The sequence below is a fragment of the Geospiza fortis genome, unplaced genomic scaffold, assembly GCF_000277835.1.
Source record: "Geospiza fortis unplaced genomic scaffold, GeoFor_1.0 scaffold221, whole genome shotgun sequence".
In the NCBI taxonomy this organism is placed as follows: Eukaryota; Metazoa; Chordata; class Aves; order Passeriformes; family Thraupidae; genus Geospiza; species Geospiza fortis.
Window position 1 is genome coordinate 2,230,021 of NW_005054395.1, and position 17,187 is coordinate 2,247,207.

At 40.5% G+C, this 17,187-nt stretch overlaps 2 protein-coding genes across 2 annotated transcripts; one reads left to right on the plus strand and one right to left on the minus strand.

Annotated features, from left to right (window-relative positions):
- Positions 1-5,697: 5,697 nt before the first annotated feature.
- On the plus strand, positions 5,698-10,843 carry MILR1 (mast cell immunoglobulin like receptor 1). Its single transcript, XM_031060913.1, has 9 exons — positions 5,698-5,738; positions 6,217-6,260; positions 6,353-6,397; positions 7,227-7,514; positions 7,764-8,048; positions 8,544-8,657; positions 9,091-9,180; positions 10,013-10,075; positions 10,409-10,843. The coding sequence occupies exons 1-9, from the start codon at positions 5,698-5,700 to the stop codon at positions 10,507-10,509; spliced, it is 1,071 nt and encodes a 356-aa protein (XP_030916773.1). The 3' UTR covers positions 10,510-10,843.
- A 1,156-nt stretch (positions 10,844-11,999) lies between these two features.
- Positions 12,000-17,187, minus strand: POLG2 (DNA polymerase gamma 2, accessory subunit; the record flags this gene model as incomplete). The annotated part of the gene is made up of 8 exons (XM_031060914.1): positions 12,000-12,202; positions 13,084-13,184; positions 13,759-13,839; positions 14,682-14,822; positions 15,808-15,981; positions 16,370-16,475; positions 16,610-16,757; positions 17,136-17,187. Coding segments are annotated over 8 exons (969 nt in total), but the record flags the coding sequence as incomplete, so codon positions are not given.

The following is a 17,187-nucleotide window of genomic DNA, read 5'->3' on the forward strand; positions in this document are numbered from 1 at the left end:
GCAGGACATAAAAAGCCCAGCAAAACCACAACAGTCTTTCCCACAGGGGGACAAAGGTTCCTCTGAGCTCCAGAGGGGGAAGGAGGGTGAGGGTGGGCCAATATCCTTCAGAAGGGCCAGCAGGGCTCAGGTCAGAGCCAGGTTCACGTGGAAAGGCCAGCTTTAGGATGAAATAGCTCAGGATTAAGGTTTAGTGGTGCCAAAACTGGAGGCTGTTGCCAGATGTCACTCCCAAGTGAAGTCCATTTCACAAGATCCTCCAGGCTGATTAAACTGTCATATTCCTGACAAGCCTCAACGTGTCTTGGAGAAGAAAATCAAGCTGCTATTGACCAAAACCCAAGAATTAAATTCTACTGCAGGAATTTCGGGCCAAAATGATATGAAACTTGAGAGAAAAAACATTTCAACCACACAAGAACATTTTGATACCATCTTCCACGCTTAAACTGGAAACCACATTGGCCTAAATGATGTAAACTTAAAGTACCTGTGCCAGTAACACAAATGCATATTTTCCTGACAGCCATTTTAATGCCATCTCTCAAGATACATATTTCTGAATTACATAAGATCAAATTTAGTCTCATTCACATCATATAAAAAACTCTATTCAATCCCTATTAGATCTGTGGGAAAAGCAGGATTGACCTCAGAAATGCAACACACCTTCTGAAGCAGCCAGAATAGCCATTATAATCTGACTGAATGCCCTTTGAAACCCATGGGAATCATCACATTTAATCTACTGCCAATGAATTGGACCCTTACACACTAAACCTCACCTGGGAATTCACAATCCCTGTTTCTACTGGCTGGATCCTCTGCTGTTTGCTCACATGTGACATTTCCTAAGAGCCACCAGCTCTGGCAACTGAACAGAGCTTTGCTGCAATGAGAGGCAAAGCCTATTTCCCTAACTAAGGGAAAAATGCTGAATAAGATTTTCAATTTTTTCCCTCTGCAAATAGAGTGTTTTTAGGCAATCCCTTACAACAGGAAAGGCAGCTCAGAGTTCCCAGCAGCGTGCAGCTGTTTTGTTTCCATGTGCTCACAGCAGAGAGCAGCCACAGCACTGACCTCCAGCACAGACATCTTGGATCTCACCAATTCCAGCCAAGCTTCTGGGGTCCCCAGACCTGGTCCCCTGGTCCCAAATGCCCATTCCTGATGGCACTTTCTTCAGAAAAGATGAAGGCTTCCAGTTCCAACTGGCTGATTTATTATTAATTAAACATTTTTGGGCTCAGAAATCTTGTCACTGATCATGGAGGCTCCACATAATTTCGTGTGTAGGTTCACTGATTTTAAATACAGTTCACTGCTATAGAGGTCTATCTACAAATGTTTAGAATTTTTCTAAATTTTATTTTATAAAATTTTTAAATTCAGAAATGTATGTCTATCTACACTGAAGTCAACACAAGTTCTCCAGTAACTAAATCAAGAACAACTCTGATTTTTAATCCCTCAATCCTAACACATACAATTGTTTAACTGCTTTGATTTCTTACAGCTGTGACTTGTTTTGCTTACTTATCAATTCTGTTTCAGTATACTCACAGATAATAGAACTATAACAACACTGCTGTTTTCACAAGTTCAGACAAATCCCTGGTGAGCTGGGAATGAAACAAATTCTTTCTGCATACATTTTCAGGGCATATTGTCTTCTCTTGAAAGTGGGACATTTGCATCAATTATTTTTGTTTTAAAAGCATCTCTTTATACCTCCCTAGAGAAGAATAAAAAATTAATTTTTCTCCATGGATTTGAACACTTACAAGAACATTAAAGAAATTAGCATTGCCTTTTCTTGAGAAGTCTGGAAGCTCCACAAATTACAATTTACAGAAACTCTGGATTGCCCAGTTTGTCTGGGTATAAATTACATTTCACAATGGCACCATCTGCTGGGAGATGAGCAAGACAGTGAAGCACACTGGGCTTCCCTCACTGCCCCCTTTCACAATTAAACATTGGATGACTGATATCCAACACCTCTTCCAAATGGCAACATAAATTAAACCTGGACAAGTAACTAAAGGAACCAGAAGGCTGATAATGACAGAATAGCACTGAGGTTTTCACCCCGGAACTTCTGCTTTTATACAACAGGAGCTAATCATTACTATTTGGTTTTATGTTTCCTCACTGGTACAGTGCAAGACTGGAAAGAGCACTGGAAATCTGTCTTGACTTGTATTTCACACAGCACACTTAGAAATTCTTTCAGACAAATAAGAGAAATTCCTTCTTTCAGAGATGTGAGATCAGTTGGTGATTACAATGTGATCATGGTCTGTGGGAACACCTGGAACTTTCTCTGTGTCAGTAGTGTGACTGATTCAGCTCCTCAAGGACATTTTTAGCTGCTGTCCAGTACTGGATGAGCAAGTTTCTCCGTTCAGAAACACACATCACACCCTGTCACTGTCACACAGTGCCCTTTACTGGCAATGGACCAGGATTTGCTCAACTCCAGCATTTCCAGATGCAGCTGGAAAACAGCCTCAAGCTCTGCAGCAATATCCATCAGAGCATCAGCACTGACAGAGGAGAGGTCAGTAACTTCTGGCTGCAGAGGGAATTAATCCTGGAAATATTTTTCTTTCTCTTACCATTATTTTAATATCGCTTGATGATTCCACAAGCATCATTCCCATCAGTTTCATCAGTAAAATTCAGCTGGTAGTGACTCAATGAGCTGATCCAAGTTGACAGAAAATCTTTCAGCAGCCTGTGCAAACCAAGAGGCAGAATTGATTTGCTCCTGATCTGCTGCAGGTGCCCACACACAGCCAGCCATTGCTGCTCCTCATATAACTGATGGATGACTGCACAGAGGGGCAGACACTCCTCAGATACACCTCAGAGTACACCAAGAGAGGCTTGAAAAAGGCTGAAAAATAGATATAGTCAGTCCTGGAATATGTGTTCTTTTTTAAACATTTTTTCATTAAATACGTTAAGTACTGGGTGGGGGATGTTTAACTTTTATCAGAGGTTGGGAACCAGGAAAAAGTTAAAATTACACCTGTGAGTAAGCTGAGTGATTAAGCTAACAGAACACTCTATCCTGCACTCTTACAGCAATTCCTGAAACATTTGAACACTTTTCATGCAGTGATGTTTGAATTCATCCCAAGAGAAATGCATTAGTAACCCCAGTTTTTGGTGTTTCATAATTTTTTTCTTTCCTTTTCCATTGCTGTGAGAGGATTTGGAGGACAGACATACAATTTAAAAGTATCTCATCTTTGGGGGATTTGGGAGCTGCTAGCTTTATTAAATTGGGTGCCCAAAAGTTCCTTTCACCTGCTGACATGCTCTTTGCAATCTGCAGACAATTGAAAAGCATTCACTATGTCAAAATTCTCCTTCATAGCCAGAAGAAATGTAAAGCTACCTTAAATATGCATAGAAAGGAGATCCTTTCCTCTTCTTCTCTTATTTGTACTCCAGAAAAACAATTCTCTCACAATCAAACACCATGTACTTGAAATAAACAGCAGACTTGCCCCCACAGCCTTTTTGAGTAGGAGTGTGAAAATCCAGTATTGAGTAACCTGCCTATAAAAGTAAAACCTTTCTGCAGACAAAACAGAAGCCTTGATTTAATCCATCACCAGACATAACTGTCAGTCCATGTGATTTTCTGGCAAACCTTCTGCAGACTTCCACTGCAGCAGGTGCTCCTCCAGACTGCAGGACCTCTTGGGATAAGAAACTGGGACTGGGAATAAATATATAGAGAAATTCTTAGAACTCTGCTGAAACACACAAATTTCCTTGGAAGCCTGTAACAGAACAGACAAAGTTCTTACTACAGAATACCATCCCAAGTTAAAGAACTGACCTTGGGAATGAGAGCTCAGTTTGGCTTATTCCCTTCCACCTGCTTGCTTGAGGCAGAATATTGTCACAGCACCAAGTGATACATATTTCCCTTTCTGATGTTTTAACTTGTTTTGTGATACATATTTCCCTTTCTGGTATTTTAACTTACTTGTTTTGGCTGGATGATTTCTGTTCTGCAATGTTCTGCTCATTATTCTTTGTCAAGTTTATTCGGTTCTCTTTGCATGTACAACCACATTAATTCCAGGCAGGAAATTTGCAAATCTAATAAAAAGGGAACTCCAAGCTCACACAGTACCTTACTGCTGCTATAAAACTCTGTACACATGCTGAAAAAACCAACATCCTCTTAGTCCAAAGGCAATAGCCAGCTCTGCCTGAAAAACAATCCAGATGGGAGCAAACTTCTCACTTCCAAACAGAAACCAGAGCTTTGGACCAGCTCTTGTCTTCCCTGGACACTCAGGCTGAGCATCCTGAGGGAGCCTGCACACCATGAAAGCTGCTGGACATGAGAGATTCTGGTGACACCTAAACTTTTATTTCATACAAGGTATGGCTAAATTCACAGCTCCTTTACCCACACACAAAATGAAGCAGCTTCTTTAAAAAAGCATTGGGTTGCAGGTGAGCACCAGCAGCCAGGGCTCCTGAGGGCTATTTGTGAAGGTTTCTGATAAGAGCAGGCTCCCACAACAGCAAAATGCACAAACAGCCCCATCCTCCCTCGGACAGCTGCACTTTCACACGTGCTTCCTGACAGCTGAGAAAAGATGTTCCGTTCTTGGGGTTTGCTGACAGCATTTCCACATCAGAAACATTTCTGAGAGGAGGGTGGAGACTGTCTTAAAAGAAATTTTAAAAGAAAACAAACCCAAACAAGTAAACCTCCACCAAAATTTAAAAACCAAGGAGGAAGGAAGTGCACACAACGTTCTGTGAGGAAATTTTGCAATGCTGCAACAGCCAAGGATGGGGCAGGGATCCTGTATGACCCAGGGAAGGGCTGCAGGGCTTGTTTTGTTGCCTTCAGAAGTGGAAAGAAAGAAAGAAGAAATAAGACAAGGATTGCTATTAAGTCATTTTCTGTGTAAGCAATTGTACAACAGGGCCTGGAGTCCTGCAGAAGGCATTGCCTATGCATAGCTGACATTTACTTCACCCAGAGTAAAAAACATCTGCTTGCCAAGCCTGTCATTATGTAGCTTTGTATTACTGATTACTTCATCAAATTAGTCATCAGGTTTGTTTATGCAGTAGTGTTGAACTCAAATTCTTTATGAGATTTGTACTCTCTAGTACAAGATTTCACTTCCTTATAGCTTAATATTTGAAGCTCAACTGAAATATTTTCTTAACAAGCTGGCTAGCTATAAATACTTATTAACATCTTAAAACTTCTACAGATTTTAGACTGTTTTAGACTGTTTTTAAAAAATTGTATTGCTGCTAAAAACACACCCAGTGCCACGTACATCCTTAGGCTCAGCTATATTATCACTTGCCCTATCTCTAGCAAATATGTGTCTCTTTGATATGGATCAGTGATCTCATTAATTCCTTTCCCAGAACAGTGCTGGAAAAACTACCCAAAAGGTGAAAGGTGGGGGTTGGTCCTTCCTCCCAAGCAGCAAGTGACAGGACAAGAGAAATCAGCCTCAAGTTGCACTGGAGGAGGTTTAGATTGAATATGAGGAAACATTTCTTCATGGAAAAGGTTAGACATTGGCACAGGCTGCCCTGAGAAGTGGTGGAGTCAGCTGGAGGGATTTAAAGACATGGAGATGCCTTTAAATGGGGACAGGGTTTAGTGGTTGCCTTGGCAGTGCTGGGGGAATGGTTGAACTCGATGCTCTTAGAGGCCTTTTCCACCCTCAGTGAGTCCCTGGTTCTGAACTGCAGGATGGCTCTACCACACAGCTCAGGGGAGAAACTGCTGCTCACATCAGCCACAGCTCAGGACAGCTGGACACAACACCTACCTGTGTCCCAAACTGCTGCACAACTCAGCCACAGCTCAGGACAGCAGGACACAACATCTGCCTGTGTCCCAAACTGCTGCACAACACCTACCTGTGTCCCAAACTGCTGCCATGGCTCAGGACAGCTGGACACATCTGCCTGTGTCCCAAACTGCTGTTCCCCACCCCACTGCTCCTCTCTGCCCTCTCCTCTGCCTGCCATAGGCTAAATGTATGTGAAATATGACAAAATTCTCCACAGAAACATGAGTAAAGATCAGCACTGATCAGCACAGTTTCCATATTTAGAACTTCCTCAAGCCCTAGAGCCACTCCTCCATCTCCTTCAGAAGAAAGATCTCTGTCATGTAACTGCACCAGCTCTCTTGCCCAGTATCCAGAAAATGTTTTTTCTCACAATTCTGCTGTTTTCCTACTGTAAGCTAAGGACATGTTTCTTTCATATTACAAATCTTTCTAAAGCAGAACCATTGTTTCTTGACTGAAAGCTTTTCTTTTTCTTCTCTTAGCTCAAATGTCTCAACAGATACAGAAAACTACTGCAAATGGCAAAGGTAGGTTCTCTTGTTGATTTTGAGGTATGTGCTGAGATTGACTGTTAGCCAAAAAAAAATGGGGGAGGAATTTAAAAATGCCAAAAAATTTCATGCCAAATTAAATCTTTTGCCTCTCTGTGCAATGAGTCAGTTTAAAAGTTTCTATACAAAGTTAACCATCTCTTTGCTGACCTGTATGTAAAGTCAAAATTGCTTTAACTTGTTAAAACATTTTTCCCCCATGGAAATGTTGTAATTTATTTTAGTCATGACTAGTTCAGTACCATTTTCTATGGAAAGACAGGTTTTCATTGCATATTCATTTGTATAAGATCATGAAAGGAAACAAATTTGAGAGACCATCAAGGCCCTTACTGCTACTATTCATATGTTCAATCTACTTACACAAGGTTAGTTCTGTCTGTTAACAGACACAAATAAAATACTGCTTTTGCTTTCAGGGTCACATGCTACCTCTCAACTAATTTATAAGGTTACTTTCTCCTACAATTAATACTCCACAATATTTGATTTAATCTTTTATACTTCTATTATTTTAATTGCTGCTGTAATTCAAAAGTATCGTTGTTGGTTCATCTGAACACATCTGTGGGATTTGTGTGGCTGTGCCTCTTTTGCATGAACACAGGCACTGTTCATCATGTGTGAAGCTGCATTCTGGCTTTGAAAAGTTATTGAGTTGCCTGCTATCAGAGGTGGAGAAAGTATAATGGGCCATTTCAACACAAATAAGCATAGCTTGGTTGTCAACATATTTTGGGACAAATCTGGGGCTTTCTTGGGTCATAGGTGTGGTCAACTCACTCAGAAGTTTTTTTCTTTCCAGAGATGGTGTCCAATCCCAAGCTGGAAGTGGTTCAGGGGACTTTGAATGTGATGATGAAGCAGAATGTGACCGTCTCCTGCCTCTCTGAGCCTGGATCTCCACCTGTCAGATACACACTGTTCAAGCACAACCAGCAGGTATCTGCTTTAAACAGGTCAGACTTGAGCCCTGCACTGTTCACCCTGACCATCAGCTCTGCCAGCGATGTGGGGGAATACAAGTGCAAAGCTGAGTATAACAACTCCAGTGGTGGAAAATACAGCAACAGCCTCAACTTCACCCTCTTAGGTATGTCTTGCTGTACCCCTTCCCAGCCCTTGTTATTCCAGGGGCACACAGCCATCTCTTTTCTTGACTGAGGAGCTGAATTTTGCTGCTGTTCTTTACCTCAGGAGCCGGCAGCGCTCTCCCACCTGGCTCACGACCCCTCCATCCTCCATGCCCAGCTCTTTTGCCAGTGTTGTCACTTCACTCCAAGTCTTGCCTGGAGCTTGTCCTGTACTCTCTGATTCAGACTCTTCAGTTTTCTTTCTACAGAGCCAATTTCCAAGCCAGTGCTGAGCTCACCCACCTCTCAGGCAAAGAAAGGCCAGAACGTGACCCTGTCCTGTTTCTCGGAGAACGGATCCCTTCCCATCACGTATCTATTCTTCAAAGGAACACAAAACATTTCTCCCCAAAAGACAATGCAGAAGAGGAAAGCAGCTGTGATTTTCCTATTTATCAATTCCCTTAGTGACTTTGGAACCTATAAATGCAAAGCTAATAACAGTTTTCCCAATATTACAAAATACAGCAACGCTTTCAACTTTACATTAGCAGGTATGAATGAAAAGAGGTTACTACTGCTGACAAACTGGGATCACACAAAATTCAGAATGTTGTAACTATGCAACTGTTTAGATATTTTGATCCTGCAATGTGATGTTCAAAATATAATTTTTTAAATTAAAAAAATTGAGATTTTAAAATTAATGCAAAACCATAGAATTCCATGCATCCTAGATAGAAGTTTGAAGGGACAATGAGGGATGTCTGTAAAAGACTCACTTTTACAGGAAACCCCTGGTCCACCTTGGAGAGAGTCTGGTTTCATTTTTCTCTCTGCTCCCATAAAAGAGCTTAAGTGGCACCAGCAAGCTGCCTTCCTTCTGCTGGGGCACAGAGCCCTTGGGACTCTCATGAACAGTTACAGTAACCCCAGTTAATTTAAAAGCTGAAAGAAATTTTAAGTCTTGATTTCAATTTACAGAAAATACTTAAAATATGAAACAACACTTCATTGCATAAACATATTTTTTTTCTTCTTTTTGGCAGAAGAGAGAAGCCATTCTCAGCCCCTGATAATTTCTCTTGGGCTGATCCTGCTACTACTTATAATAGGACTTGCTCTGGCAATTCCATTTTTCCTAATTCCTTTGTATAAAGCAAGTGAGTTATTTGAATGTCTGTTTCTTTTTCCAAAGGTCACTTATGTTGTCAATATATTTCAGTGTGTAAAGATCATGTTTTCAGTAGAGTAGCTCCTGGTATTTTATCATGTTGTTGAATCTCCTCTGAAGCAGCACCAGCAGCTTAACAAGACTTTGACAAGGCCAAATCTCTGAGCTGTGTTTTAGATGAAAGATCTGGGGTGGGGGAGGCAAAGCAACAGCTAATGTGATACACAAAAAACACTGGAAGGAATCTGACCTCACTGGAAAGGGAAATTATTAAAATGCCCTCGGTTAAAGAATAATTTTGTTTGTGAAAACAATATTACCTGAGATCTCCAAATATTAAAAAATACATTGAAACTGTTTATTTCTAAGAAATATATATAAATACACACACATAACACACCTTTTTCTTTTACAATTTGCAGAAAAATTTAAGTCTACCAGGCCCTCAATTGGCCTTACTTCAACAGTGAATGCAGAGGAGTGTGAAAATGAAGTCATATACTCGGAGATTGGTAAGTTCCTGTCACCCCCTGCAGTCAGGCAGGTTTCTTCAGGTACTGGAAGGGGACATCTACTGACCCTCCTGGCAGAGGCATTATCTGAAATCCCTCAGAACCCATATCTGGCATCATCTGACAGCCATGCAGCCAAAACTGCAGCTGGTTAAATACTGAGGTTTTAATAAAAAAGGGCGTAATGGCCATTTACTAACAGACAATAGTGAGCTCTATGAAGCTGTAGCAAAATCAAACTTGCACAGCTCCTGCATTCTGTTCAAAATTGTTCAGTACTTTAGTTATTTATTCAATCCTTCTTAAGTTTGGCAAGATTCAAAATAAATTCAAGCTGAAATTTTGAAGTGACAACAAAGCAACTGACCTATGTTAACACATTTTAGTGCTTGAATTGCAGAAAACACACAAGAATGAAGACATTACCTGACAGCCACAATGCTCTGAACTTGCACATTTCTACATTTGCCCTGAATGTGAATGCCTCTTTGCAAGGGGAATAAGAACCCCCCAAACAAACCAATAGCAAAGGCATTGTTTCAAATTTCTAGATATCAAAATGGAGAAACTGCCTCCAAACAAACCTGCCTTCCTGTTCATGCAGTAGGTAGAGCTCTCCCTGCCCTGCTGGGTCAGCTCAGTGCTGTGCTGCTGCTTGTGCCAGGTCTCAGCCTGCAAGGACAGTGAGAAGAGCTCTGATAAAGCCCATGGATACTCCATGATTTCTATTCAGTATGGAATCTCACTGCTTTGTTTCAAAATTACAGAAAAAAAATGTCTGATTCAAGTTGTTTGTAATTGAGTTAACTGCTGTTCATCATCTTTAAACCAGAGCCTGTTAGACCAGAAGAAGAATACATCAACTTCTCCATTATTAGAAGGGAAGAGGAAAAAGGTGAAAACCTCAAGCTATAATATTGGAATATCTGATGCACACAAATATGTTTTGAGGGAACTTTGCTGGGTGGAGGCAGGGCTTAAATACTTGCAATTGCTTATGAAATTGCTTAGTTACTATGGAAAAACTAAAATAGCTTTAAAACTGTTTCGAGGGAGGGGGGGAAGAAGAAGGAAAAACGCCAACAAACCATCCTATGGCAAATTCAACAGCCTCACTAGGAAACCACACAGATGTCATTAGTAACCACATGGCTGATGTAATGTTAATTCTTCTTCTGTGTATCTGTACCAAGAAAGCAGCTATGAATTATGTTATTCTGGCTTTTAGCAGGGAAGAGGGCATGTGGTACAGTCTATTCAAAGGTCCTCATCAGAGACTGTGTACCAGGTATGACTTTTTTTCTGATTAACTTAATTACATACTTTTAAAGAATTTTTCAGCCCCCAAATGTGCTAAGTTCCAGCAAGCTACATACAAAGACATGATATTAGGTACCAATTTCCTGGCCTAATCAGTTTGTAGACAGACAGTGTAGCTCACTTTTGAGGCAAAATCTCTGAGCCATAGCATCAAGGATTTCAACTTATGAGAAAAAGCAAACAGATAAAACTTAGAATGACATGCAAAGCTTTCACACAGATTTAAGTTCCTGACCATAAAGTAGAAACTGGACTGTTCGCAGATGTAAGATAACCAAAAGGCTTTTGTCTAGTGTAACAAAAAAAGAAAAAAACATCCCTCTTAGGCACTAGAGGATCTGTATTTGGCCTCTATGTACCTGCAAGGATGGCAATTTCTCAGTTCAACAGTATTTCAGCTCTCAGAGTAGGGATAGGTTGCTAAAATTAATTTTGGGACAGCTGATTTAAAAATAAATTCTGTATCCTGCTACCAGCTGTTTCTAAGATGTTGCTGGGTTGCTTTAACACCATTCCATAGCCAGCTTATTTAGAATTCCATAAGTTCAGTAAGTCATATTATGCTAACATTGATTATATCTAGCATAAGCAATTATTACTGCTGTTAAAAAGAACTCATTTAGAGTTAAATTAGCACCATGTCAGCAGAAGAAGATTTTAAGGCAAGTTCTTATGTTTCATGACACTGATGACTATCAGAGGCCATGGGCCTTGCTGCACTTTATACAAGGACTGAACAAGTTGTACAGGCACTGGAAATCTAGAAAAGATCAGAAATACACAGTTCTGTATCTCTGTAAACTCTTGTATCTGATTTTAACCACTGTGCTTAGGTACAGGAAAAATGCAATCACACATTAGTCTTTTTCCCCCATTTTGTACATACAGATATTTTGTCCACAGAAAATACCGGTTAAAAATATTTAAATCTGTTATTCTGTTACTCTTGGTAATATATTTCTGATTTTATGTTTATCAAGTGCAAGATGAAGTAGCTTACATGTTTAAGAACTGAAGCCATGTGACTAAAATACATTCCTAAAAAGATACCTGTTAATTATAAATCTATTCCTGCCATTCCATCAAACATCAGTGGTGGCCCATGTAGCACTGGGAGACTTTGCTGACACCCAACATAAAAATTATAAAAGAACATAAATGCAGAGAAAAGATACCGATATTATTAAAATATTTAAGATTTGGAAGTCTTTTATATAAAATACCATTTTCCAGCAAAGATCACAATTGTGTCAGCAATACAGAGGAAAGCTGAATTTTTCGTTTAGGGTGGAGCACTTTCAGTATGATATTAAAACCAAAAACATGAACAAGAATATGGTTAGCCTTGCTAATAAGGGACAAGTTTTTCTCTTCCCTTTTCCCAAGGCAACCTGGAAGACCCAGATTTGACAGAAAACAGATGCAACACCAAGTTTTAGCAGAACTGTTTGCAGAGAAACCACTGAGTCCGTGCAATGCTGAAACCAGTTCAGGCAAAGTTGTCTAAGAAAATCCTTTTATTCAACAAGTTTAAGTTTACACATTTTTGGCTGATGTAACATACTTAGTTAGAAAGTCCTTCAGCCTGGAAATGTGCATCATTTCCTTCATGGTTGTGTCTCTGCTTCTCAGCTGGACCACTCCATTCTCTAGAGTGCCATCACTTATCAAGACCATGAAGGGAATACTCATCTCATCGTACCTGCAGAGAGAAGAACCCACCTGTTACTGGTTTTGGTGCATGGAAAAAATCAGATAATTTACATACAAATGACCATAAACTGTACATATTTAGTTTTGCTGTATTGCACTAAGTCTGGTGTGACACCTCCAGTTTTCTTGTTGCCATTCCTTGCTTTCCTGATTACATGTCTTCAAATTACTTGGCTACTTTAGTATATAAAAAGAATCTTATTTAGTAACCTATTAAAAGAGTATTTTTCTACAAGCAGAATTTGTTTTACTGCACATGAACAAGAGGTTGCATTTCTTTTCTGTCAGAAAAAAACACACATCACTATGCTCAAGATGCTTTGACATGAGGAGCCATATGCCCCACATCTACTCATGATTAACAAATCATAATGAAGCCCCAAATGGAATAACTGTTTTTATGTCCACAAACAGTTCCATCACATCACTAATGGCAGTGGTTCCAGATTTGGAAGAACTGTCAAGTTCAAGACTAGACACAGTGGGTTGTTTGAAAGAGTGCTTAAGAATGAAACACAGAACCAGACCAGATGCAAAAATGGGGGTGAGGGTGGGAAACAGTTCTGTGAGCTGACAATTCATCTGAAGAAATTTGTTTTCTAAATGAGAGTTTTTAAAAGGTATTTCACAGTTCCAGGGAAATAACAGTAACATGTGAAAGGCTTCTACTTCAATTAATTTTAAAAATCAGCTGATATATGCTTTTCATAATAAAACTACTTGAACCCAAGTCTGTAGTTCGGGATCCACACCTTCAGTCAGTAACTGCACTCAATGACTTCCTACTGAAAAAAGAAATATTCACAGCAGTCCACAGAACGTTATCTTTGACCTTCATGGCTTAATTTACAAAAGACTGTTTGTCCTTACTTTGTATAAAGATGTTCCAGAGACACGTGCACAGTTTCCAGATAACCTGGCCATACAGAAATTCCACTTTCTGTCAGTTCATTGAACAATCCTTGACAAACCTGTGTTCATTTAAAAACAAAAGTTAAAAGACAGACTTTGAGGGCTGAGACTGTACAAAGAAACCATTAAAACTCTTAACAAGTGTGGTATTAACATTCCTAGCAAGTGTTTATTTGCTGGCTGAAATAATCTCAAATCAGAAAGCAGCCTGGCAGTTCTGTCTCCACTTCTGTTTAAAAACATGCCAGTGTAAGTTTCCTCCCTTCCACAGGGACTTCATGACTGACTTAAATGAAAACTTTTAAAAAATCCTTCTGACTGTGCAACTCATGTATTAAGATAATTCTGAAAGATTAAGCTGAGAGGGATGGTGTTATTAATTTTCCTTAATTTTGCATGAAACAAGCATCAGCTGGACAAAGACAATTTGTCCACACAAGGAACTGCCTGCAGTGAATTCCTTTGGCTGTGACCCACAAGCTGCAGAGTAGGAGCACCATGAACTCTGCACAACCAGCAATCTCCAGGAGTCAAAGCAGCAGCACGATTTTCCTCAACATAAACAGTGTCTGAACTGTAACACATTACATGGAGAGTCAATGCTCAAAATTAAAATACTCTCTTACAACATACCTGCCTCAGCTCTGTTGTTGGACCTTTTCCTACATCCAAGGCCACTTTGAGGGGTGCTAAGCAAGGATGAAGCTTAAGTACCTAATAAATTTACAAAAACCAACAGATTACTAAACATATCATGCAATTCTAAACAGAAGTAGGAAATAGCAAATTTTTAGAAATTAAATTAAGGTTCTAAACATACATAAATTTTCTTACAGCACAAAATCTTGCATTAGAAGTAAGCTGTATTTTATGCAATGAGCACACAGCCCAGCTACACTCACATGGCAGAAATTACTCTATTTTGGCTGAGCTCCAGAAAAGAGATGAAGATTTGCTAGCAGAGTTCCATCATCTTGAATGGAGCCAGAGTGATGAGAGCCAGTCCAGCATGGACTGGCCAGCCCAGCAGGCAGCTCCCATCCAGTCTACTGCCTGTTCTTAAAGCCCAAACATCTGCCTGGCTACCAGGCACTGACAGCCAGCACCCCAACTCCAGAAAACAGAGGAAAAGTGGGGAGAATGATGGTCCTTGGGGAGATGCCCCATTGCCACCTGGGACTCACTTTCTCTACTCTTCTCAGCCACTTTCCAATGCTGGTGGAAAAGACAAATTGCTCTTTCCCACAGTCTGCAGCTACATTCCAATTTCTCTTAACTCCATCACTTGCATGGCAAGATCATATCTACTGATCAGAGAGAAGGGTGAAACAGGAAAAGGGGACCTCAGAATGAGAAAAATTGCTTATGTGGGTGACAGGGGCCACAGGGGCTGTGCCAAGGGGCCAGCCTGGTGCTGCCAGTGAAAGGGTTGAGTCTGCACCCATTGGGAAGGGATCAGGATGGCCACGTGGAAAAGGAAACATTGCCATGCTTGAATTTACCATATTGTCTAGGGGGGTTGTACTTATTTTCTGACATTTTCTACACAAAGTTACCTTTCTCTGAGAATTTTTCTTTGCTGTTAATGGATTCTCAACTACCTGTAGAGAATCAAAGAGATAAGCTAACACTCCTCGGTCCAGATTCCCATTCACAGACAGAACATGAGGGATGACATTCTTCCTTCCATCTCGACCCTGAAGAGAAAAAACCCACGTAGGAAAACATCAAAGATTGTCCCCAAAAGCTTTTTACTTGCTTTAAATGTATAATCAGACATTGAGCTCAAGCACTCTTATTTCATTTAAAATACAAACATTTATTTAAAACATTACCAGCAATCTTAGCAGTGCATCTGTAACCAGGTAAGGCTGTAACAGTGGGGAAAGCAGGTCAGGGCAGGATGGGATTTGTTTCTTGCTCTGCCACTTTGATCATAAATTTAAATCTATGGCAAATACACTTGAAACTCTGCATTTTCTTTTGGAGGTTTGTAGACTACTTCCAAGCGACCGTGAGTCCCCACATTCTGAGAAATCCCTATGTAACCCAGCTTTGCAGAAATAAACTGCAAAAGCAGGAAAGACAGGACTGTCATGAGAAGAAGGTTGCAATTTACTATAAAATACAAAGTTATTCTGGTTTTATCTGTTCAGCCTAACTCCAAACATTGCCATTTATTAGGTTTGTTCCCTCTTCAACATATTCAGTGGAGACATTTCCTTCTGGTCCACCCCTCCCTTTTCTATAAAGCTATTTTTATAACCCATTAATTTATAAAAACTTCTACATACATGAAAGTGAACAAGCTACAGCAAGAAATAAAACCCCTCACATCTGCAGGCTCTTCTGGATGCAAACTGAACAGTGCAAAGCACAGTGTGAGTTTGTGTTTCCATTTACTCACAGATACAGGTAAAAGCTATGCCACTGACAACAGCTGTCTTGTCAATAGGGCTCATTTCTAATTTTGAAGAATTCCTTGCCAAAAAAAAAAAGCACCAAACACTATTTTATCAGCTTTGAAAATGAAGGTCTGACTGCAGAGTGTCAACTGTACTGTTCTTGCAGCAAATGAATAAAAGGCCAGCCACATGCTAAGCAACTGGATCAGCAAAGAAACCATTTCCCTCACACATGACCATCTTTATCAGGAAAAACGTTTAATACAGTAAAGCTTACAAGTAATTTCGATCTCTCTCCTGGATACAGCTGTAACAGTTCAGTATCACCAAGGTTCTTCAGCGTTTCTATTGTTTCTGTCCCCCAGGGAAAGCTATAATGTAACTTAAATCCTCTTCTGCCTTCTTCATCCTGAAAGTCACTGCTGCTGAAGTTAGACGGGCCTACAGCAAACTGAAAATAAGGGGTGTAAGAGGTGATCACTACTGCAAATCCCATAGTAACTACAAAAACCAAGTCTGCAATGCAAAATGAAGCCTGGGTCATTTTAGTACCATTTTCTGATTTTCATCAAAAGGTTTTTATTAGTTAAAGCCCAAATCTCCTGGTTGATTTATGGCATTTTCATCTCACATCACTGACAAACACAAAACATTTGTCTTTCTGCAAGTCATGTTATAAACTATCAGGTTTGTCATCAACTTCAGTAGCTTCTCAATTTCCACGAGAAATGCACCTAGAACAGGCCAGCAATGTAAGGCCATAAAACCAACCACGGTGACTATTCTCCCCAAGGCATAAAGGAGCAGGCCAAGATTCCCCGTGGTTATGCTGCTGTTACCTTTCTCCACCACTGGAGCCTCTGGCGTAGCCAGTAATCGAGCCACTGTCCTGCAGTTCTGGGAGAACTAAACCAGGCAAGCAGAGACGTGGTCCTCTCGCCTATTCTTTAAACAACAGCAAGGGCAGCAAGTTAACACCTTGGGAAATAACAAGGGAAAAGCAAGAAACAGCATTCAAAAATAATCCAGAAGTGAAACGATTTAGGTATGCTAAGGGATTAACTGCTCTATTACTCTACCTTGTAAGGTTTTTGTTGTGTTGCTCATTTCCCGATACAGAATGTTCACTTTCTGGAACAGAATGAAAGCACACTCCAACTTGAGCAAGGCCACAGGGCAGTCTTTTGTTCACCAGCTCTAAGCAGCTGACATATTGCGCCAGAACACCTACAAAAGACAAAGCCCCGTTTTTAGTGGCCACGGGAAAGTTTCTGATGTTTTAACTCTACCAAGAATAAGTTTAGCACATATTATACACGTGTTGTTTGTACATGCAGTCCAACTATCTTTACTAGCATTGATGCTTTGCAAACATGGGCTCAGTAGGCTGGTTCCTCTGGACACGTTGATTTTAATGTGCTTTTCCCCGAATTACAGGCAGCGTATCTGCTGCCCACCTTTACTGGTCAGATCCTTGAAAAGCACACACAGAAGGAACATTCCCGCCGCACCAACGCAGCTGGGAAAATCCCTTAAACGCAGCTGCTTCGCTCCCAGAAGGAAACTGCGCAGGGTAGAGGCTGAGCGGAGCCGCCCGGGACCTACCGGGCAGGAGGCTCTCCCGCAGCAGCCCCGCGGCGCCCAGGACTTCATCCAG